Source organism: Larimichthys crocea, chromosome I, assembly GCF_000972845.2.
Source record: "Larimichthys crocea isolate SSNF chromosome I, L_crocea_2.0, whole genome shotgun sequence".
NCBI lineage: Eukaryota > Metazoa > Chordata > Actinopteri > Sciaenidae > Larimichthys > Larimichthys crocea.
Genome location: NC_040011.1, coordinates 41,500,267 through 41,524,226, shown reverse-complemented (window position 1 = coordinate 41,524,226; position 23,960 = coordinate 41,500,267). Strand labels below are relative to the sequence as shown.

Below are 23,960 nucleotides of genomic sequence, written 5' to 3'. Positions count from 1 at the left end.
TAAAAAAAGTATTAAGTCAAGGTAATGGGTAATGTCTTCAGGCTGCAGTCCCCAGACTGTTCTTAAAATGTAATATGAGGACGCTCAGTGCTGTTACATTATTAACATCTAAACCATGACTAAGACTGGCCTCCTAAACAGATTTCTAACCTATTTTCCAGTCCTATATATTCTTTATTCACAGACGTGAATGGATGTCCTTGTTGCCCCCGAGTTATCTGTGGTCCTGTCCTTTATTTAGCTTTGGTACGTCCACATAAACAAGTTATATTTCTGTCAAACATCCTCTTGTCCGCTCTTGGCGTCTTCATTCTCCTCAGAGCTGTTGTCTGCCTTATCAGTGATTGTTCACTCTAACATTTCCTGGTGACACCAGTGTTAACTGGAGCGAGCAGTCCCAGTGTTCACAAAGGCAAACACCACTCAATCTGTTGACCATATCCACGATTTTGAAGCTGGGTCACTCAGCCATTGGAGGGCAAATGCATTCAATTGGCTTCACAGAATTAGCGCATGTCAACATTGAGACACGGTGAGCCAGTGACTCCTTTCCATCCTTTCCATGGTTACGGAGACTACGTGCATGTGAAGAAACTATTAGTATTTTAGTGCTCCAGGAGTATATTATGGAATTTTTCCAATACATATCCAGCATTGAATACAGGTTACATGATGTTAATTATGTTTTATTTATATTTTCATTCTACTCTAGTGTAACAATCTGATTCACCAGCTTCACTGATCCACTGTGTGTACTTTGTAAAACCACGACTAGTAAATTTCAACACATGATAGTTTAGTTTTTTTATTTCATGCTCCTCAGGGAGTCATATAGTCCTTTTATTGCACACTCCTGGTTGTATTTGAGTAAAATAAGTATTTCTAAGTCCAGTTTTTTTAGATGAACGTATGTGTGTTTAAGACAAACAGCCAGGATTAACAGTAGTGTCTCCAGTCTGCACACCACTAAGTAAAGCATTGGCTTTCCTCATCAGCATGCACGTCAGATAATCAGCCCCTGCAGCCAAGGTTTGGTGGGCGATGGGCCATGATGTTTGGCTGGATGGACAAACTGAGAGAGAGCGGGCTGTTGCCATGCCATGGAGTCTCTGGTCTGTGGGTTGGACGGTGTTTCTAGCGGCCAGCTGCCACCTTCCCACTGAGGTTTCAAGCTGGTTTGAGCTGGTCTTGGCACATATAATCTCCACTGCAAACTCAACCTTTAATTCACAGTTTTTGACAGAAATTTGACTTTTCTTTTCTCTCCAAGAGCTCAAACTTGTAACTGAAAGTTGCTGTAACAATGCCAGGCTTCTGGTGGTGTACCACAGTGAGTTATGCTATTGATTTGGTAACGTCCATGGGTCCAATAGCTCAGAACATTGAGCAATACCTGTTCTCCATTAGGAGGACTTAACCCCCCAGTACTGTAGCTCGTCCACCCTTCATTGACCAATCAGCACCCATGCTTTTAGCAGCACTCCTGTGGGCTGTACTGGGTAAACACAAGTGTCTGCCTCAATGTTTGTCATTGCCAGTTGCCTAACCATTTATCAGTACTCAGTAAGCATCTCGACAGCTGGGATCTATTTGACCTTATTGTGCATCAGAAATCACTAAACTAAAGATTTCTTCCTTTCTCTTCTCTGTCTTGCTCTGTGATCCCAGGATGAGAGCTTATGGCGCAGTGTTGAGCTGCACTCAACTCAGTTTAAGACAGACCTCAAGCACTGGAGGTGAAACACCCCCCACCCCTTCAACCCATTTCCCCGGGGTTCCCTCCTCCCCTCCCCTGGCTGTGACGGGACTGGAGGCTGAGTCTACTAGGGGCAAGGCGAGAGGAAGAAAGACTGGGAGGCGTAAATGCGCAGCTCTGCAGCACAGTGTACAGTACATGTCAGGATATGAATTAGTGTTGAGCACAGTGCTGAAGCAGAAGTTTGGAGTTCAGTGGATGTAACTTGACTTTTACCTGTGCTTCACGTGGAGCTGATCTGCTGTGGGAAGAAGCAAGCTGGAAGAAAAGCACACACACTTCTTCTAACAGCTTCCACACTGTGTCATTCTAACAGGTAGGTGAATGTCTGTAATGAGGAGGAAAGAAATGTAACATTTGGTGCAGTAGTTGTGACTTTAGAATAACTAATACTGGAATTTAAAAGTCAACATTTTGCAGTAGCTCCGAGCTGTTTGTGAACCAGAACAGGTTCTGTCTGAGATATGAACTATGTCTGTTACTGTACAATGTAAAATACACCTGACATGTGCATGCAAATTACTGCCATTTGTATTCTCAGTTTTTCACCTCGGACTCATTCTTGGAGACTCTTTAAAACTGCCCACATTGTGATGTTAATGAGCTGTCAACTCCATAACTCATTTCTAAAAAAAAGAAGCACACTTTAGTGGAGATCAATGCACATTTGGACGGTCGTCAGTGTTATTTAACAGTCAAGATGATCAAAGTCTTGGTTCAACGAAGAAGCCTTAACTTCAAAAGCAAGCAAGGAACTATTCATCGGAGAGCGGGCATATTTTTATTTCTCTTTTATCATATTGCATTCATGCAAATATTTTAGGCAGGGACCCCAGCAATCTTGCTAATCAGAGGTGACGTTTTAAAGGCAACACAATGAAAACATAGAAATTCTCTGGACTTTGTCTTTTTATGTCCTTTCCTTTTAAAGTAATTAGTAAAGAAAGATACTGGAATGTCTTTATTGTGCTGTGGTGGTGCATTCATGGCCCCCTTTATGAATGCAGCTCTTTGAGTGCTTAGATTTGCACCATTACCCCAAACAAGAGATTTTAATGGGGTGCCACTGTATAACTTTAACAGGCTATAGCACTTGGCAGCGTTCCTACAATGCACGTCATAGTTTTTAATGTCCAAACACCACCTTTGTTTCATCTTCTCATGTTATGCAACTGTCTTTTCAGCACTTTGCAGAACAAGAGCTGCTGGAAATGTAAATCAGGTGGAGTCAAACTGTGCTCACAAACCTGGCCTTCTGGTTTCACAATTCTTGCACCTTTCTATTGAATGTTAAAGAAGTGCAAATATTGATGTTAAGATAAAGAAGGGATGACATCTTCTGGCTGTTCTGTTTTCTCTGTCGCTCTTGCAATGTGACTTGTAGAGATATTTCAAATATTTCTTCTTTATGTGTCTCTGCGCTCTAGAGGCCCTCATGCTACATGTCCACATAACTTCACACGCCTTAAACTGCAGAGCATATTATGTAATTGTTTAAGTCCATGGCCTGATTAGAAGTAAAGGGTCTCTGATGTCGAAGTGGGACATTTTACACACAGTAAAGTAAAAGCCAGACCTACACTGCAGAGGTATTTACGTGATTTTTCTTCTCTCTTTCCCACCATCAGCAGGTGTCGACATGCTAGAGCAGGTTCTGTCATTTGGCCGCTCCCTGGTGCGCAGGAAAGTGGTTGACCTGAGCAGCCTGGAAGACTCAAAACTGTGCCGCTGCCTGGGAACCATCGACCTCATCGCCTTGGGGGTGGGCAGCACTCTTGGGGCCGGCGTCTATGTCTTGGCTGGCGAGGTGGCCAAGGGAGACTCAGGCCCCAGCATCGTCATCTCCTTCCTAATTGCTGCCTTAGCCTCCGTCATGGCTGGCCTGTGTTATGCTGAGTTTGGCGCACGCGTGCCCAAGACCGGCTCTGCTTACCTTTATAGCTACGTGACTGTAGGAGAGATCTGGGCCTTCATCACTGGTTGGAACCTCATTCTCTCCTATGTGATTGGTGAGTTGGTGACAGTGTTTGAAGTATGTGTGGTTTAAAGAAGATACTGAATGTTTACTTCTTTCTCACAGGTACCTCCTCAGTTGCCAGAGCTTGGAGTGGCACGTTTGATGAAATGATAGGAGGACACATCGAGATATTCTGTAAAACCTACTTCAGCATGAACTCTCCTGGTTTGGCTCAGTACCCCGACTTCTTTGCCGTCTGCCTGATACTGCTGCTCTCTGGTAAGGCAGCAAGTAAAAGGCTGAAAGTCATAAAATTCATTCATTATGTTGGCACGAGGGCTGCAGAAAGAAAAAAAAAACGAATATTAGAACTGGTGCTTTTTGTTTAAAAAGTCAACTTTCATAAGCTACAGCTTGTACAATCCCATAAAGAGATGGCAGGACATTGTATCGTAAGTGTTTTAAAAGGTCAGGGCAGTATTAGTCCACTGGGAGCCTGTAGTCACCCTTTCTTATTTAAAAACTCCCAGATCATCCTGCTTCTCTTTCCCACAGTCGCACACAATCAGAGCTGGGAAATGCCCAGTATAAGTGCAGTGTCTTCACAACCTCAGACCTATGAGAAGCTCCACTGTAGCAGCTCAGGGTTAAACATCACCAGTAGCTGTTGGCTACTTGGACAGTGCTCTATATTCATTTCCCGTGTGCAGATCCATGACAGTCCAGAGATTCACACTGGATATGTTTATTACTTTATTATGAGTTGGATCCATTGGCCTGCCAATATAATATAAGCTGTGATCCAGAAACAATCCACTATTGTTTGGTTGTTTGTAAAAACCACAGATGTGGAACTTTTGCTGTATCTATCCATAAAAATAGATCAAATATTTATTCAAACTAACATTGAAAAAAGCTCTTGTTTGTCTCTTTGCTTATCGCAGGGCTCCTGTCGTTTGGAGTGAAGGAGTCAGCCTGGGTCAATAAAGTGTTCACTTCAATCAACGTGCTCGTACTCTTGTTTGTCATCATCTCCGGCTTTGTCAAAGGAGACACACACAACTGGAAGATAACTGAGGAATCCCTTATAAATGTCACCATAGTTACAAGGTGATTTGTTGTGTTACACAGCATCTGTGTTTCTGTTCAGTGCTCCCTATAAAACACACCGTGGCCAAACTTTTTCTTCATGTCAGCTACTTTTTTAGTCCAAGTGTTTGTAATTTACAGGAACTTGTCAGTGACGGCCAACGTGAGCAGCGATTATGGAGCTGGAGGGTTTATGCCCTACGGCTTCAGCGGGACCTTAGCTGGAGCTGCCACCTGCTTTTACGCTTTTGTTGGATTCGACTGCATCGCAACTACAGGTGAGCCGCTTATAGGTTGTGATTTAGTGTCATTTCATTGCACCAAAGGCTAAATGTAAGGATATGTGTGCGTGTGACAGGTGAAGAGGTGAAGAACCCTCAGAGAGCCATTCCCATCGGCATCGTGGTGTCACTGACCGTCTGCTTCCTGGCGTACTTTGGCGTGTCAGCTGCGCTCACGCTGATGATGCCGTACTACCTGCTGGATGAGAAGAGCCCCCTGCCCATGGCCTTTGAATACGTGGGCTGGGGCCCTGCTAAATATGTGGTCGCTGCAGGTTCACTGTGTGCCCTCTCCACCAGGTAAGCACTGGATTGGCTTTCATTCAACATTCACAGTGGACAAAAGCTTTTAGATGTTAGATTTACTGTGTTTGAGTCAGCTTTATTTATACTATGTCTTTAATTTGATTGATGTGCACGCTATAAATGGGTGAGATCTGGTCAAAGTTATGACCACGTATCTCTGTCAATGTCTCGTTATTGGATTGATTCCTTGTTGCTTAACTGGGCATAGCGGGTGAAGTGCTTAATTCTCTCTGTTTTCAGATACATGCATGTCTTTGTGATATACTACTTATAATTAAAATATCATAAATAAGGTGGGAATGGTTGTTTCAAAACAATATACCGGTGTGACTTAATTCTGTCTTTCTTCCCTGGAGGTTTGCTGTATCAGTTTCCCTTACCGTCAGGCACTAACCTATCCCATCATTTACATCTGACACAGGATGACTTAGTGCCTGAAATAAGTATTTAGGATGTTACCCACCCTTTGACCACATTTTGGTGCTTTAAACTAAATGTTTAAACTCCTGGGAAATGTAATTACTGAAGGGCCCATGAGCCCCTTTTTTAAAATACAAATCTTTATTCAGCTCTCAAAACTGAGAAAAACAACTAACATGTACTTCCAAACACAGAAAAATGACTGTTTAAAGACATTAGCGTTGTGTAATTTACCCTTGAAGGCAGCCACAAACTTATCTAAGCACCAACAGGAAAGAAAGACACTCACCGACTTTAATTATGCTCTGAAGCTTTGATGATGTGATTGTAGGTGTAAGTGTGTGTATGTGTGTGTGTGTGTGTGTTTGGGGCTCTGGACTAACGTGTTGGTCTTGCATGTCTCTGCTGTCTCATGCAGTCTGCTGGGCTCCATTTTCCCCATGCCTCGTGTAATCTATGCTATGGCAGAGGATGGGGTGCTTTTCAAAGTCTTAGCCCGAATCAATCCTAAGACGAAGACCCCACTTATTGCCACTATGACATCCGGTGTAGTAGCAGGTGAGAGCCGGGGAGAGTCCAGTGAGATCACTCCTGCTAATCTTTCTCCACCAATCAACTGTGAAAGACGCAGTCAAATATGCAGATTCTTCGTGAAATTGACCCAACCTTTCATATTTTCTGCTTTAACTTCTTCAGCTTTTCAGGGGGTTTTCCCTCCATGTACACAAGTTGTTCTTTCACAGTTGTGCAGGTGTCATGTTTTCTTTCCCAGAATGCCCTCACCTTAACCGTGAACCCTCTTCTCCCTAGCCTGTTGGGCTCCATGTTCCCTCTGCCGCGCATTCTCTTTGCCATGGCACGAGATGGTATTCTGTTCAAATTTATGTCCAAAGTGAGTAAGCGCCAGTCGCCCGTGGCTGCCACCATGGCGGCAGGTACCACTGCGGGTAAGCTCCCGAGACGAAGACTCGTCTATCCCGGGGTTGTATCGTGGATTTTGTTTGGGTTTTTTTTTTATTTGTGCACAAGGTGGTGGTGGTGGTGGCGGTGGTGATTGTGACTGCATGTTAAAATTGGTGATGTTTCCAAAAGCATGTGCTGAAAACATCATAATTTGGGGTTTTTAATTGTGTTCAACACTTCAGTCCATCTGGCTTCTTCTTACATCCTGACATCTTTAGAATAATTGTAACATTTCAGGAAATAGGCTTATTTGCTTCCTTGCCAAGAGTTAGATATGAAGGTTGAAACCACTCTCATATTTGTGCAACTAGTACTTCAGTAGTACTCAAGTACTTTTCAATTTCACAGAAAGCCTCTGTTCTTCGTTATTGTTGTTTTACTTCTCACCGTGCTGCAGTGATGTAGAAGGGTGTGTGTCAGTACACTGGTTGAAGCTTTGAACCAAAGAGGTCATGAAATACTTCTTTTTATCCTGCTGAGTTAGACTCAATGACTCGACGTGTATTATGTTCTACCATTTCAAATGATAAAGTAAAGTCAAACAGTTGGCCTTCGGGGACTCGTACGATTTCAAAAACATCTACATCTAAAGCTTTCCTGCACAGTACGATCAAGATATGATATGTGGTTGCAACATGCTCACTGTGCTCAGGTGTTGTGAGGTGAAATCTGCTTATCAAATTAGGTTATCCTCTTATCAAATCCAGCTAGGGGAATAAAATATAACAAATGATCAAATTAGAGTATCAAATGTTCAAAAGTACACAACTTTATTTTCCCCCAGCACATCAAATCTCCCAGCGCCAGAGCACAGGCCGTATACTGAGCGACTAGTACGACCGGACAGGGGTGCTTTCTCTGTTATTTTTGTTTTAATGTAATGTTGTGAGGAGCAGGAGGAGTTTGAACCGTGCCGCTGAGATCAGCTCCATACCGGAGTCTGGTGCTGAGATACAAGAGAGGGAACGCCGCAGTGTATCTCACATCAAACGACACTCGGTATGGAGACGATTACAGCTGTCAGCCCGGGGAAACATTTTGTGTCTTTTATATTGTTAAAAAACATGTCTGCATGAAATTTAATTTGCCTCTTGTTTATGTTCATGTGCTTTTGTTGGATGGTGCATATGCAGAAAAACAGCTTTTTTCATTGTTTAATTGCAAGAATATTTTTGTTTTATCTCTGTACGTGAATGTCTTTGTGTATTTTTTTATCAGCAATGATCCCATTTCTTATAAATCTTCTTTTTTAAACAAGTTTGTGTTAATTGTATTTTTTGTGCTCACCGCAGCCATCATGGCTTTCCTGTTCGACCTCAAAGCGTTGGTTGACATGATGTCCATCGGCACTCTGCTGGCCTACTCGCTGGTTGCTGTGTGCGTACTTATTCTCAGGTGTGTACATTTATAAATAAATCTTATTTGTGCAACATTGTGTAACATTTTGCCTTATAGCTTTTCCCAAAAAAAAAAAAAAAAAAAAACCCCAACCTCACAGGTATGATTACCCCATCAGTGTAACATACGGCTCGTGTTATTGCAGCACAGCGGTGATGTAAGAGCTGTGAATGCTCCCATTGTGTCGATGTGAAGTGGCTGCTTGAGTGAATGAAAGTGTTTACTTAAGTTTTCTGTACTTGCTAAACACTGGACATGCTGTACACCTCTGCTGGTTGCACCAAGGTGACTCATCACCACAGCCGCAGTAAACACATTCCCTGATTTTAAACTGGATTCATAGGCCTTGGTTGTTGTTAAAGCTATTTCACAATCAAAGTGGTTTGTAGCTGTATGTACTGTGTATTAATAGTCAGTACTTATAGACACTGAAGTGCAGCAGTGTGGCTTTAAACTATGCTGAAAATACAGTCTTATGACCTTTTAATGCCTTTGCGGTGCAGGTACCAGCCAGATGGAGCCCTAGAGCGGCGGGCAGGCACCAATGAGAGGGACTACCTGACCTCCGAGGGGGGAGAGTCTGACCTGACGGAGTCTGAGTCCCATCTTAACATGCTGAAGGGTGGCAGCTCCACCCTGCAGGCTGTCCTGCACCCTCCCGTCTCACCGTCTGAGCACTCCTCCAGTGTGGTAAACATGTCCATCTGTGTGCTCGGTAAGTTACAAATCACCTTTATCTGTGATGTAACTAAAGACGTGAGAATTAAGTGTGTGTGTTTCCCACCACAGTGCTGGTAGTGTGCGTGCTCAGCTATCTCACCACGTACCACATCGGCTCCATCCTTAATATGGAAGTGTGGATCCTGGCATGTCTGTCCGTGTGTCTCCTCATCTTCAGCGGCTGCGTCTTCATGGTCTGCAGGCAGCCTCAGACCAGCAAGAAAGTCTCCTTCATGGTACGTGACAGCTCGCTGAGTCCTCGTTATGGACTGAGGCCGATCCATTACAAATGAACTGATGGTAGATTTTGTGCTTGTGTTGCCATCGCAGGTTCCTCTTCTGCCCTTTCTGCCCATTCTGAGCATATTTGTCAACATTTACCTCATGGTTCAGCTGAGTGGAGATACATGGATACGTTTCTCTGTGTGGATGGCTGTGGGTGAGTGTCCGACCCTTCATGACCCCATAACTGTTAGATATTTTGGGGAATAAGCCTACAGTTAAGATCAATACTGCTTTTATGTTTATGTGCATGAAGCTTGGGTTGAGACAGTTGGCTTAGCTTGGCCTTCCTTGTCACCATGAGATCGGCAGAAGTCACTGGCCCTGGCCAAGAAATAGTTTGACACATGACCCCTCATAACACCACACCATGATGTTTACACACTTTGGTTTTTGGACAGATTAAATGTTAATTAGAGAGCTTTGCAGGTGCCGGTGGTAGATTTTGTCTTTCAGACAGGACATAGACCCTGTTTCCAGTCTTATATTTAGGTTAGGGTTAACACTTAGGGTTAGAATCTCATATCTCGTCCAACGATTTTCTCAGGATTCCTGATCTACTTTGGCTACGGCATGTGGCACAGTGTGGAGCGCCAGCGCTTACTCCAGGACTCTTTAAACAGCAGCAGCAGCAGCACCAAGGGACACAACAAAACCAGCAGAGAGAAGCAGGTTGGTGCGGGTGCAGTAGGAAAAGAACAGGAGAGTTTCATCTGCCCGGAGAAGACCAGCCAGTTTTAAAGTTTACCAGCTCGCTGACAGACTTCTGTGAGGCGACAGATGCATAAAAGCAGCTCTGCCTTGATGCACCTGTTCGTTACAGCTTCTTCTCCGTGTGTGTGACTCATTCAGTCTGCGAAAGGCAGCGTCAGTATTCTGTATCAGCCGGCACATGATTGCAAGCCGCTCTATCACTGTGATGGAACCACATCCTGTAGGTCACTTTGTGCTTCATGGACAGCATGGAGGCAGAAATGAAAGGACAGGTAACACACTGGAGTGTGATGGTTTATTCTCTCTAACACTGAAGCAGTCGATGCCACGGCTGCAGCAAAGCTTTTCTGTTTTTTAGTGCATGACACACACTTTTTATCCTTTCTGTTTATTTTCTACATTTGAAGCAGGTTTGTACAGGTGGGTTTATAAACGTCTTTCGAAATCTGTGTTATCCATTTAACGAGTGGATATTATTAGATTTTAAATGCCAGTTATGTACTAGTATTAAAAGTAGGATCAAGTAGTTTGTGGTAAAAAGCACTCTTTGTTCTTGCTGACAAAGGACCAATCATATATTTTAGAACTGTTCTGTGCATGAAAGAAATCTGTATAATGGAAGCTCATAAAGACGCTGCCACGTGTAAATGATGTCAAATAGTTTTGTAGGCACTTAACACGACTCAGTTTACTGCATACGCCCGAGATCTGAAAGTAGGCCACGTTCTGGTGGAAAGTTTCCAGGCTTCTGTAGATGTTACGTAACAGATCATATCAACCTATACTGGAGTTATCGAGGTAGCTGTAGCTTTTTTTTTTTTTTGGTGGTTACTTTTTTTTAATTTTTGCTTGGTTATCTTTTGTTTTAGACTTATTACAATCTGAATATGAAGATTGGTATTTGGTACAGAAGTCTACTCAAAATGTATCTGTAGTTAGGGTTAGGGCTGCAGACATGCTGTTTATATAACCTTCATGAAATTATACAACTTTGCAATTTAACAGGAAGGACAACAATGTCAAAAAAAGTATTATATATAAGAATGTCTGTCTGTCTCTTATTTAGATGAACTGGGCATTTTTCCAGATTTATTCTCTCGTGTTCATTGTCTTACTTTAAAGACTGGAGTCTGTGTTGCTTTTGTGCTGAACTGCATAAAAATTCACTGCTTACATCCTTTCCCTTTGGGCTTTTAGGGGCCACCATGTCTTTCTTATACTATGAATTGTAAAGCTCAGTGAGCTCTAGTTTACAGTAGAAGTTTTCTGTGTGAGCTTTCACCTGTACTGCCAGAGAGTTTTACAACATCTGATGTGGAGAAATCCTACACTTTATAAGAGGTCAGTTACTGAGGCTGTGGGTTGCTGGTGATGGTTTGAGGGAGGTGATCGATGTGTGCAATGCAGCGGGTTAAATGAATCTGGAACAAATTCAGAAGGTAGTCTCAGCAGGAGTAAGATACATCCACACTAAAATAAACATTAAAATTGACTCAGTGTGAGGTCAATACAGCGCTGATGCAATGCTGGAATTGACTCACACCGGATCAGTTTTTAACCCAGTGTGTTTTAGTGTGTTTTATATACTGAACCTCTACGTTATCAGTGTAGAGTCTTCCAGTGAGGTCACTGGATGAGGTGCATGATGTTGTCACCATGATGTCAAGATGCGGTATCGCTTGTTATCAACTGCACAGACAAAAACAATAAATGTATTTTCCAGTAGCACAGTGTTTTGTATTTTATTTATTTGGTTTTGTTTTATTACCATTGTCTGTTAGTTAACGGGGTTAAAAAAAAATACAAATCAAAGAAGAGCTGGTTCATTTTAATGTAGATGACGCCACCATGTGGCCATCTAGGATTTTCTTTTCACTCCTACTCCTAAACTGAGACAGAGAAGCATTTTTCTGTTGCTGTGAACAGTTAAAATACCAATACTACAATGTAAAGATACTCTAAATACTATATACTATACACTACAAGTAAAAGTACACCCATCCATCCCCTGTAACAGCTTATCCTCATCAGGGTCACGGTGGGGTTGGGGCAGGTGGGGTACACTGTCACCAGTTCATCACAGGGAACATAGAGACAAACAACCATTCACACTCAAGTAAAAGTGAGCATGTAGACTTATATCTACAGATGCTGCAAGGTCCTCTTCCCATGTTGAAGTGCCATGTTTCAACATGAAGCTCCTCTGGATGTTAGATGTCCAGAGGTACCGTAGAGTGAATAAAAAGTTCCCAAAGTAGAAACCATAGTCTAATATGCACCATAGTTTAAAATGTAGAGGAAAACACCTTTACACTCATTAACATAATGAGTAGAAAAGTCAGAAAGCAAAGCTTTAATATTATATTTTTGCTATTGGGAAAAGGAAAACATACTAAACACAACACAAGGAGAGTAGAAACAACTCCAGATATGATATCCTGCATGAGTTGGGTAAGACAGTGTAGCAGAGAGGGGTTATTTCCTGCGGCTAGACTTTTAATATCCAAAATGTTTGGTGCAAGTTTTGCATGAGTGAGTTGACGAGTGAATTAAATGGTGGATTACAAATGGCAGAAGAACTGCTGCTTCATGTTGTTGTCAACACCTCATTTAATGATGCCACAGCTGGTGTTAACCATGAGCAGTCAGAGCCAGAACACATGCTGCAAATTAGGATGTTGGTGATGTGCAACACATGATGTAACGAACCCCTCCAGAGCAGCACAGTGGTGTGTTTCTGATTCAGTGATCACACTTTAAAGGATAAATGCACTTTTTTCTTTCTTTACAAGTCTATCACAAAACAGCACTCACATGTACAGAGGGTTTATTGGTGAGGAGGAACAATTACAGACACCACAAAATGTTTCAATGTGCGTATGGACATGTGAGAACTTTAAAAAGCACTATGATTCACACTCAGGTCCAGCAGAGGGCTCCAGAGTCTGTGATTCTGCTCTGCAAATCTGAGGAGAGGGAGTAAACAGAAGGGGCTCTGAAGTTATTTTCCCTTTTCCTCTCAGTCTGTGAGGAGGATGGAGCTAGAAATCTAAACAGGGTAGCTGGAGCCTGCAGAGTTCCAGTGAAGCTCCGAGCCTGACCTCCTTTTCCTACTGAGCCTCTCAACAAACATCGGGCCCCTCTGACAGCCTTCATAGCCAGAACACTATGAAGCTCTGGGTTGTGTTTTGCCTGGCAGTGCTCTGGGTGGAGCTCCAAAATGGTGAGTAAAGTCTGTACTCATCTTCACATATGTCTTGGAGATTTATGAGCGAAGCAAAAAAAAACAAAAATCTGTTAATTTCATCATGAGAACCAGGGAGTAAGTGAGGAGGGTTAGATAATCTAGTTTATTGGCTGGTGGCTCCGCTGGCTGTGATTGGAGTAGGAAGTGAATCCACAAAGAAGTAAATCTTATTCACACCTGGCTAAGATAAATACCTTGTAGTCTTTCCACAGGCGAACACTGCATCCAATCTGCTCTGTTTTTAAGCCATGTTATGCATGTTATTTGTGAGATTCTGTGCAAGAAGCTGTGTGAGTTTTCACAAAGTGTTTCTGCAGACCAACTCAAACCAGCTGCATCTGAGGCATGCAACAGGCGTTTCTAATTAACTGGACTTTACTGCTGACCTTTTCCTTGGTGCTCTCATTAATGTTGCACTGAAGAATAAGAATAACAAACCCAGGGAGTTTACAGACCATTTTGTTCTTGTCTGTAATCGTTTGTGTGTTCTGTGCCCACTGGAAAATACAGCTGAAAGAAAAAAAAAAGGCTGGTTTCTGGACATTTTGTGCCAGCAATAAGGTTTTTCATACTTCCTGTTCAACTGTTGTCACAGCTGGGGGAAGCACAAAGAAGTAGCAATACACCAGTGTGTGGTGTTTCTCCAAAGAATCAGATCACAGTGGAGGTCCAGATGATTTTGTGACTCATCTTTGTTATCTTTATCACTTCTGCTCCCCTCTCTCTTGCCTCTAACCCACCCTCCTTCCTCTGTGCCTCTGTGTATCCAGGTGCCTGCCAACAAGTCAAGCGGAGAAAAGATGTAGGAGAGAACCGCATCCGGCCAGGAGGGAAACGGGGGAAGATAAGAAACCCCAAAATAAAAGATGTTGGAGGGAAAGGCCAGTCCCTCTTGACCCATGTTTTAGATAAGGGACGCTTTGTGCGCCTGGGCCAGACCTCAACTCTGACTCCTGGGAAAGACATCGAGCTTCGCTGCAAAGGAAACTCTATCGGATGGTCGTACCCGACTTACCTGGACACCTTCAACGACTCACGCCTCAGGTGCTGCTGCAGGCAGACATCAGCTTGTTTGTCATGATATAAAGTTGATGTAAATGTGAAGATCTTATTGTTGTTTTTGTTTTTCCCGCCTCCAGCATCAAGCACAGTGACAAGTACAGTCAGCTGATCCTGACGTCACCCTCTGCAGCTGACACGGGCTCCTACAGCTGCTGGGTGATAGTGTGTGACGGCACAGAGTGTGAGATGGACCACGAACGCATCTATGCCTCATACATCTACTTCACAGGTGATTAAACAAGAAACAAAGCACTCATGCTTTTCATTTATTTAATTAGCAATACACATGTCACTTTAATTAATGGTTACTAATGTATTGCAATATATAGTACCTATGTAATAAGGCATTTTAATGTAGATGTAGAAGGAAACCTTTAGGTTGCCAAGTTGAGAAGCATCTCTGTAATTTGTGTTTATCCTCATATCGCTTATTTTATATTAGCTTTAAAGCTGCACTAATCAATATATATTTTAAATATATTTTTGGGGCTTTTTCAAGCTTGATTTTGACAGAGATAGCTGAAGAGTGACAGGAAGGCATGTAGTGAGAGAGGGGGGCGCACATGCAGCCAACTGAGCTAACTGGTGCCCCCCAAATAATATATTTATATTAATAATGCATCAAATGATTGATGTGTAAAATGAAATGTGGTAATCATAGTGAGAATTATCACCTGATGATGCAGTTCCACTGAGCTCTGTGGACTGTTTTAGTGTCTTTTAGCTCATTGTTTCAGTGTTGTGGCCCTCAAGCTGTTACCAACTGCTTTCATCCATCTGTAACCGCATATCCTCATCAGGGTTGCGGGATCCCAGCGAGTCCACCCTGGACGAGTAGTCAGTTCATCAAAGGACACTTAGAGACAAACAACCATCCACACTCACACCTACAGGCAATTTAGAGCCACCGATTGATCTATTAAGTGCATGTCTTTTGGGAAGAAGCTGAAGAGAACATGCACACTCGAACAAGCAACCTTCTTGCTGTGAGATGACAGTGCTACCCACAGCTGTAAAAAGAAAAACTCTGATAAACCGGCTCAGCATTTAACAGCAGACAGACAAAGTTGGTGACTAGCTGTGAACAAAGTGAAGAGTTCATCAGCGAAAGAGCCAGACGCTTCTCTCATGAGCTGGTGGAGAGTATTGGATTTGTCAAATGGCCAAAAACATGTTTGACTCTGCGTCTGCTGAATGTGTAAAGACGCATTTACAGCTTCAATATAGCTTCATAATCAACTGTATAGTGATCATATGTTTACTGTTTGTTCTGCTGCCCCCATGTGGTTAGAATATTCATTCTTAAGTAATTCAGTTAATTTAAGGAGTGTTTAGAGTATCTGCATCCATTTCTAATAGCTGCAGGCTGAAAGTCATTTTGTAAAACACCTTCTTAAACTATAATCAGCCATCAAGCCATAAAATTAATTCATTCTTAAAAGCTTTGTAGCCTCTAGTGATCTGGCTGTTTCATTAAGTATTCATACTGTCATCAGTGACAGTTGAAACCTCCAATGTTTTATTGAAAAGTGATGCTGGGATTTATTATGAATGAGTCGCCCTGGGTTTAATGTCCTCCTCGTAAATACACGGCTCCTTATCAAACACGTTGATCACTTTTATGATAGGACGACGTTCGCTGACTGTTTGATGCCTCTGCCTCTAAAACAGACAGAGACAACCTCTTCGTCCCCTCCGCCATCCACTTTGAGATCGTGTACCTGCGCCCGGACAAGCCTGCTGTGGTGCCCTGCCGTGTGACTGACCCACAGGCCAAGGTGTCCCTGCACAGAGAAGTCCCTCCAGAGGAGATCATGTCCAATAAGACGCTGATGACCTATGACCCCACCAAGGGGTTCATCCTGCAGAACCCCACCTCAGATCTTCAGGGGGTCTTCTACTGTAAGGCTGTGACCAAAGGCACTCCTCAGATCTCCACGAAGTACCAGCTGCTCTATGTGGAGGGTAGGGATACACCCAACCCCATATACTAAGACATATGGTGATGTTTTCCTGAGCCTTTGACTGTCACCTTATTGATTAAAGGTGCCAAGAACCACCGTGAGAGCTGTTTCCACAAAGTCATGAATCAAATGCTGCATCAGCTTCCAGGAAAAGGTTTTCAAAAGCCCGCTCACCGCTGAGCTCGGTTTACGTGGACGCTTACCAGCTGACACACAGTCTGAATTGATGATATGGAAATTGTGTGCGGTTTAGGTACAATTAAGCTCCTGTGGCATGTTTGACTGGCAGATGAAGAGAAATAGAGTTTGGCCCGATGATGGAGGTTTAACTGTTCAAATACCACTACGCTTTTATCTCTAAATGTCATACAGTGACTTAGTGTGGATAGGCGGACATAATTAGATATTCTGTAATTCATATTGTTTATTATCTTTTGCTCATAGTTCCCAGTGGACCACCATTTGTGAGCCTTGAAGCCTCTCAGGAGTCTGCGAGGGGAGGCGACAACGTCAACTTCACCTGCACAGTGCTGGGAGAGCCGGAGGTGGACGTGAGCTTCACCTGGTCTTATCCTGGTCAGGTAAGAGAAATACTGTGCTTAAAACTTAAAAGTCCTGATGACACCTGGTTCAGGACATATGAAACGACAGCCGGCAGCCTGTGTTTGTACATGAAAGTTTAGTTTGTGTGACACACTGTCAGCAATTAATAAAATCACTTCATGCAGGATAAAACTATTTATACAATGAGTAATAATTTGCAATTAAATCATGAAAAAGTAAGGTAACAAACTGATCAAATAAAACGCCCATTCAACGTACGAATTGGTAACTGTGTTGCTAAATTATTCTTCAAATGAAGAAAGTAATGTACTTCCAAATTTGAAATATAAACCTTTAATTTGACATATTTATCATTAAATATGCACATTTATTATTATTTAATTTAATTCAGAAGAGACATAATGTCAGGTGGAATATTTAAGACTATAATTTAAAACTGAGCCATGATTTAAAGACAGAATACTGAAATAATTAAAGGTCCAGTATGTAGGATTTAGTGGCATCTAGGTACTGATTGCAATCAACTGAATACCCCTCACCTCACACCTTATGTTTCCAAGCACATCGGAGAAACTACGGTGTGAAATTCGCAAAAAACATGTGAAAGGTCTTCCTCGATGAATACGCATATTTTTTCCATCACTGCTGGACACAAGGTGTCTCCTGCACGGTGAAGTTGAGTACATATGCCCAGGAGGTTTCAGGTTTCCACATTACACAGTGAAAATCCTGCTGGTACACGTGTCAAACTGAGATCTGAGGTGAGCGGAGAGAGATTTTCCTTCTGCGGTAGACACATGTAAAAACATAGACCATTTCACATGAGCAAAACACAGTTTCACAGTTTTTATCGGAGGGGGACTTTAAGGTCTTGTTGATAAACCATGTTGAATCTTGAGATTACCTGACAGTTTGAAGATGGATTAACCCTTCTCCTATCCTGTTGGTAGTAAATCACATCTGTGCCACATCTGTTAAACTGTGCAGGGTCGCCGTCCGGTTCACATACACGCTTCCTGGAGGCTGGTTATGAGAGGTATGGGCCACATCACGCGGGTCACCCAGAGTGTCATGACTGTAGAGGACATGGAGACCATTGACTTTGGAAACTACATCTGCAAAGCCAAGAACCCACGCGGTGAGACGATCGTGTCGACCAACCTCATCTCCAAATAACCGATCGATGGAACCTGAGCTTTGGTTTATGTTTGACATGTGTTAACTGTAACACACCAACCAGTGAGACCAAATGAAATCAACATGTATATACATAAAAATGGATGTATTTTTAAATTGTGGTATCATAATAAAAAAAAAATTGCTACATCTTCGGTTGCAGAGTTCTTGAATCTTACATGACTGCATGAAAAGGTTAAAGCAACAATGTAGTTTGAAAATTTCTGGTCACTGTTAACTGAAGTTTCCAAAAAGAAACTCTCATTGTGCAGAGGCAGAACATTTTACAGCAGGACAATGAGCCCAAACATGAAGAGCAAGGAGTGCTGACCTGCAGGGATTTCTGTCACAGTCACCAGACCTCAAATCTACTGAAAATCTTACAAGAGAAAAGCCAAAGCTGTGCTAAAACAAGCTTCATGAGATGCTGGGCGTGAGTGTGGATTGTATATTAACAAGTTAAACACAGACTTTAAGGGCTCTTTGCGACAGGGACAACACCCGACCACTGTAAACCGCTGGCACTGCGTTGGAGCTGGACACCTAATCAAACCTGACTGACTAATCTTCTTCTGTGCCACATTTATTAAATAACGATGCTGGAAAAGTGAGCAGCCATCAGAGACTCGCTCTGGCTTTGAAAAATGTTGTGAAGAGCAGAATCTGGTCAAAAGCTGAGCTGTGTGCCAGGCTGACGTCCTAATGCTCTCCGTATGTGGAATGTGATCTGCAGGCCCAGAACTTATTTTGGTCCAATGCAACACTTGCTGTAGTTTCCACTTTGCTCACTAGTTTCTGGTTGTTATGATTTTAGAATATACTTTAACTTAAATATGGATTTTGTGGTTTTCCAGTCCTAGGAAAGAAACTTTCCAGTAATATTCCATGGGTGGAGATTAATCTGCTGTGATTAGGTCAAAATGCGTAGATCAGATAGAAACGTTTACTTTGATATGCCAGCTTTAATACAAGACTTTATTAATTGCATATTTCAAACAGGGTCAACACACCAATAATACCAATTCCACACAAAATACTCTTTATGAGACATTTCCATGAGGCAGTGTCTCTGACAAGTACAAGTACTGTAAAGCTCCTTCTGGTCAACTCTTTGCAAAGACCCAGACTTTAAAGCTGCATTCGGAGGGTTCAGCAAGAGGGGGGGGGCATTAACAAGACTCAAACACATGCACAAAGACTTGGATTGGTCCCATAGTCAAATAAACAAACAGATATTAAGAACAAAAACATGTTTGAGGCCACAGATGATGGTTAAACTGTCAACTTAGATGTAGAAAATCCCCAATATTTAAAAAGATTGAGACTTGTACGGCCGGTTGTTAGTAATATGATAATTTGACGATCACTCTTGTGCAGTTAGCTGTGAGAAATGGCATACATGTTTCAAATAAAATGTGCTCTGCAGAGGGACAGCGTCATCTGTACTCTTAAGCTTTCTGAATTCAGACTTCCCTGTGATCTCCAGAGATGCAAAACATATGATATATGCAAGCATGTGTGTATTTTTCTAACTGCATTTACTGCATGTGTGTGCGTGCGGTGAGCTTCAGGAAAAGACAAGCCAAATACAGGTAACAAAAATAGTGTTTCATTACATACATAGAAGTCCTGAGATTTCCTTTCCCTCCCCATCCATACCATCAGACGTGAAAGGCAAACAACAAGGTGACCTTGCTTAAGTGCTTCTGTGCAACTTTTTTTTCTTTTTTCTTTTTTCCCCCATTTTCCAGCAGTCTATAGCATCTCTGTACAGAGATTGTCAGAGTTCATCCAATCCTGAAGGAGCCACGGTCGGGCTTTGTTGCCAAGCAAAGAAGAAACAAACATGGCTCTTAATTCCAGGGGGATACCTCAAAAAAAAGAAAAAAGAAGAGGCTCTGCTTCGTTGAAGCAGGAGCCCATCGTTATCTGGGTGACACAGGAGGGCTGGAGAACAGGCCGGAGGTTCGAGGCGACTGGAGGCTGAAGGAGTGGGACGGGGAGGTGGTGGAGGTGGGTGACACCTTGCGCGGGCTACTCAGGTCTCCGTTATGGAGCTTCCACAGCAGCTCCTCGTTCTCCATCGACAAGCGCTTGTTCACTTTGGACTCCTTCTGAAGGGACTCCTGCAGCACTGCTTGTTCTGTTGACAGCTGCCTGTAACGTACAAACACCAGAGGCAAGTTAGAAACACCGTGGAGAACAAATGTTAACAGACATGCAAATGTTGTTGGACTTCAAATAGTCAATATAGTACTAACCTACAGTAAATATAACTAACAACTACTACATACTAGTTATTTGGTGTGTGAGTGCTTTAGGAAATTAACTGGACAAATAGATAAATCCTATAAAAAAAGATCCGAATGAACAACACTTTCCATCATCACTACGGTGAGCTCTTACCTTGACAGTGCAGCGTGTCTATCCATGCGGGCTTTGAGGTCCTCATTCTCCTGCTGGACCTTCTTGAAGATCTCGTCCAACTTCACATTTTTCTCTTTCTGAAAAGAAGAAAAAAAAAGAACAGTTGAGTGATTCATGTGTTTTTTCGGTCAGTAGCTGCTCGCCTTGATCTCCAGCAATCATGTTCATCGGCCTCGGTTTCTCACCAGTTTGTCGATCTCCATCAGCTTCTTTTCCTGCTGGTGTAGCTGTTTGTTTTTGATGTCCAGCACCACTTTGAGGCTCTCCAGCTCCTGCTCCAGATACAGAATGTGGGAGTCCTTCTGCGGGGGACAAATAAATGGTGACAAAATGTTCAGGGACAAGTACAAGCCAGCCTCGTAAATGTCATGTGGCCATAAATCCACACAACAGAGGGCGCCATGCATCAGTTACACAATATTCAACGCTCTAGGTTCAAAAAGGGACAAAGAAACTCTGGATCCTCCGGCGTCTTACACAATGACATAAAGAATGCAAATAATGTGCCTGAAGGCGGTGTTTAAACTACACATAATCCTCTTTTTAAAACACTCATGGCAAATATGTATTATGGAGCTAATGCTAATGCCGTTCCTGTTATTTATCTAGTAATAGCAGATGTGGAGTGGCTGGGTAATGTGAGGTAGTTACTCTAATTGATCGACTGTGCCAGGGCAGAATGCTGAGTACATGTGGCAGCCACTTAACACTGATGAAGAGTGGCAGCGTCGCTGTACAACAGCACTCTGGGAAAATTAAAATCAGCACTGTGGGCAGAGAGGCAGCTAACACGGAGACGGAGCAGAGCTGAACTCACATCAGTTTAGACGATGATGATGATGTTAATGGATAATTCACCTTAGAAATTAGTTATTTTAAGAGAACGTGTATTGATATTTTGTTTCTGATGGTAATTTATCTCTGTAATCTTCAATTTTATAGTTTTATGCCTCGAGCCAAGCAACACTAGAGTCATGAGAGGTTCCTAAAGTCGAGTTCTGCTATAATAATCACACAAATAAAGAGTACCTGACTCTTGTCGGCCAGCTCCCTCCTCCTGTTCGCCTCTGCAGTGAGCTTCTCAATAAGGGCTTTGTTCTCCGCCGTTAGCTCTTCAATTTGTCCCTGCGGATGTCAGCAGAACAAAGTCACTGAATAAAGTTTTTATTCACTGGTTCAAGGCATAAATATATCGTGTCATGGCAGGTTTTTATGTGTGAATTTCGATGATAAAGAGAGGAAAACAAAAACAAACTTACAGACAGAGTGGCTTCAGCGTCTTTCAAAGTTTTGTCCAAAGACTGCAGCTCCTGATTGTGGACTTTGCTGAGCTCTAACATAACAGAAAAGTCAAAAGGTCTAATCACAATGTTGTGATGCAATACATAATTAATTGATGCATTTGTTAACAGAAGTAAGTGAGTGAGTTTCAAATAAACCCAAAGTTTCACTCACCTTCCAGTGACATTTCGAACTGCTGTTTAACACACTGTAGCTGTTCTGTGTGACTGTTCTCTAGATCCAGCTTCGCGGCTTCATGATTGGCTTTAAGCTCTTCCATCTTTAAAATGAACAGAGTAGATGTTTGACTTTTTGAACCACAGCATTACTGATCATGAGGCATTAAGAAGCACACTAAATGAAGATGTTTTATCTTTATTTTCTCACATAAAACCTTAAAAAAAATTTAGTGTATCAAAGAGGAGAGAACAGCTTGACATTAAATTAAAATAGAAGAGCCTATGAATAAAAGGATACTAAAATAAAAGTAAATCTTTCCACATTAATTAAAAAGTGGTGTGGGGACAAACCTGCTGTTGCATGAGCGTCTTGCACTTGTCAGCCTCCTCCTGGTAGGTGAGGTGGACCTTGTCCCACTCGGCCTGGTAGAAGGACTGTAGCCTCTGCTCCAGCTCCACCAGGTCTTTCTGGTGCTGCTCCTGCAGTTTCTGCAGTGCATCCTCCAGAGCGACACGCAGCTCATCCTTCTCCTTCTCCAGACGCTCAGATGAATGGATGGAGCAAACTGGAAATAAAAAAAACAGAAAACTTATATTTCATCTTGGAAAAATGTCAGGAGATTTGCATGATGTTCAGACTGTATGCAGATGTGTAGACATTAAATATTCATTAAAATATGGAAGAGGGAAAATATGTTAGTGGGTGACACTCTGTGTGTGCTCCTAAAAGGAATGGAAAAACTGACTTTCAAGAGGAAGATCCCCAAGCACTTAGACTGCAGTTATTTATAGGCGGATGACGATAAGGCACCAAGTCTTTAAATTGTTTTACAGCATCTTTAAAATCAATAACATAGGTAACATTTCTTAAGGCAGGCTCGTCTCTCCTTCTTTCCACAGATGGTAATTTTGCCATTTGGAAGTTTGTGCAATTGGTGGCTTTTGTTTTTGTTCTGGAAACCAGCCTCGCAATTTCCCAACCGTTTCCATCACAAAGTGTTTATATCTGCTCTGGAGTGGGTGACAGTGACCAACTCCATAACCCGTCTCCAGTTTTAAGTGCTCATGCACAAACACTGCTGATGCCCAGCAGCTGGTGTTGCCAGCCGAGGTGAACTTTGTAAAGTCACTCTGATGGCGTACGGTAGGACGGACAGCTGTGCGGCGCAGAACAAGAACATCCGCTCGTCGTATTAAGCATATGATTTTCTCTCCAAGGTTTGGTCTCAGATGCACAGTATGACAATAAACCACAACTATTTAGAAGTTGAAACTATGTATGACTGCATTAGTGGGCGTAAGATAATACTGAACCCAGATGTTCTGCTATGGTACGACATGTGTGGTAGGTACATTTCCCCATTCACTGCTCTCACATGAACTTTTCTCTTTTAAAGAGATCCTACAAATAGATCTCTTCTATAAAAACAGATTTAATGACCCCTGTTAGTGCTATCATGGTGATTTCAAAATGACTTTCTAGAGCGTGTTTTGAACATATGAAGATTCCCCATTTTTATTCAATCAAAGCTGTATTACGGACACACACAGTCCATAGTACAATAAAAAGAGACGGATGCAAACAAACAAAAATCCACTATATCAGAAGTTTACACGCCAATGGTTCCACGTACTGGAGAAAAACTTGACTGATTAACAAGTTTTGAGAGTTTACAGTAAGTGTTTAACACTGACAAATTTCACACTAAGTTCATAGTGTGTATTCCCGTTGCTCTCAGGATGCAAATGAAGTCCTGGAGCGTTTGTTTTTGCACACCTATACTGACACTGAGCTACGTTATGAATGAGCACTGCGTGAGCGTGAAGATTCACCTTACCAGGAGTGGAATAATGGCAGCACATCCAGGAACAGAGGCCAAGCTAACATAGGGACTATCTATCAGGCTTTGGCATGTACAGCTCAACAAACGGAGGCCAGCACTCAACGGCCATGTGTAACAGAGATCTGGTCATATGAGCTTTTCCCGTCCAAATCCACCACACACAAAAAAAAAAACACCTCATGTCTCATACCGGGAGGAGGAGGGTCCAGTTCATCTAAAGTTAGCTACATTTTGGCCCTCAGTCAGCAGGACGGGGGCGTTGCGAGTGTCACACATAATGCAGATGCTGAGGCAGATCACCATTAGATGTAATTTTGTGTGTGTGCAATG

General features: G+C 42.5%; 3 protein-coding genes across 8 annotated transcripts in view; 2 read left to right on the top strand and 1 right to left on the bottom strand.

Annotated features, from left to right (window-relative positions):
- The first annotated feature begins 1,574 nt into the window (after positions 1-1,574).
- On the top strand, positions 1,575-11,611 carry slc7a2 (solute carrier family 7 member 2). 3 transcript variants are annotated; one of them, XM_019258472.2, is made up of 12 exons: positions 1,575-2,072; positions 3,388-3,765; positions 3,837-3,992; positions 4,658-4,823; positions 4,944-5,080; positions 5,161-5,383; positions 6,228-6,367; positions 8,065-8,167; positions 8,674-8,885; positions 8,960-9,126; positions 9,221-9,329; positions 9,720-11,611. In XM_019258472.2, the coding sequence occupies exons 2-12, from the start codon at positions 3,396-3,398 to the stop codon at positions 9,911-9,913; spliced, it is 1,977 nt and encodes a 658-aa protein (XP_019114017.1). In that variant the 5' UTR covers positions 1,575-2,072; positions 3,388-3,395; the 3' UTR covers positions 9,914-11,611. The 3 variants fall into 3 exon arrangements, with proteins under 3 accessions (XP_019114017.1, XP_019114018.1, XP_010731199.2); XM_019258473.2 differs by lacking the exon at positions 6,228-6,367 and adding an exon at positions 6,620-6,756 and having other exon boundaries at positions 3,385-3,765; XM_010732897.3 differs by having other exon boundaries at positions 3,385-3,765.
- Positions 11,612-12,885: 1,274 nt separating this feature from the next.
- pdgfrl (platelet-derived growth factor receptor-like) lies at positions 12,886-18,049 on the top strand. Its single transcript, XM_010732900.3, has 6 exons — positions 12,886-13,109; positions 13,904-14,177; positions 14,273-14,424; positions 15,867-16,160; positions 16,604-16,740; positions 17,711-18,049. Exons 1-6 carry the CDS (start codon positions 13,055-13,057, stop codon positions 17,897-17,899), a joined length of 1,101 nt encoding a protein of 366 aa, XP_010731202.1. The 5' UTR covers positions 12,886-13,054; the 3' UTR covers positions 17,900-18,049.
- Positions 18,050-18,855: 806 nt separating this feature from the next.
- mtus1a (microtubule associated tumor suppressor 1a) overlaps positions 18,856-23,960 on the bottom strand; it is a 29,121-nt gene continuing 24,016 nt past the window's right edge. For all 4 annotated transcript variants that reach the window (XM_027281684.1, XM_027281689.1, XM_027281692.1 and 1 more), the window contains 7 exons: positions 22,138-22,352; positions 21,782-21,887; positions 21,586-21,659; positions 21,356-21,451; positions 20,512-20,628; positions 20,306-20,403; positions 18,856-20,056 (listed from right to left, as the gene is read on the bottom strand). In XM_027281684.1, the coding sequence (XP_027137485.1) occupies positions 19,825-20,056; positions 20,306-20,403; positions 20,512-20,628; positions 21,356-21,451; positions 21,586-21,659; positions 21,782-21,887; positions 22,138-22,352 (938 nt within the window). In that variant the 3' untranslated portion in view covers positions 18,856-19,824. The remainder of the gene's footprint in view (positions 20,057-20,305; positions 20,404-20,511; positions 20,629-21,355; positions 21,452-21,585; positions 21,660-21,781; positions 21,888-22,137; positions 22,353-23,960) is intronic.

Excerpts from the sequence above, each read along its gene's own strand:
- slc7a2 (XM_019258472.2), top strand. The coding sequence starts at position 3,396 with ATGCTAGAGCAGGTTCTGTCATTTGGCCGCTCCCTGGTGCGCAGGAAA. Across the intron at positions 3,993-4,657 it reads CCTGATACTGCTGCTCTCTG|GGCTCCTGTCGTTTGGAGTG; the intron begins GTAAGGCAGCAA and ends TGCTTATCGCAG. Across the intron at positions 5,384-6,227 it reads CTGTGTGCCCTCTCCACCAG|TCTGCTGGGCTCCATTTTCC; the intron begins GTAAGCACTGGA and ends TGTCTCATGCAG.
- pdgfrl (XM_010732900.3), top strand. The coding sequence starts at position 13,055 with ATGAAGCTCTGGGTTGTGTTTTGCCTGGCAGTGCTCTGGGTGGAGCTC. Across the intron at positions 14,425-15,866 it reads CTCATACATCTACTTCACAG|ACAGAGACAACCTCTTCGTC; the intron begins GTGATTAAACAA and ends CCTCTAAAACAG. Across the intron at positions 16,161-16,603 it reads CCAGCTGCTCTATGTGGAGG|TTCCCAGTGGACCACCATTT; the intron begins GTAGGGATACAC and ends TTTTGCTCATAG.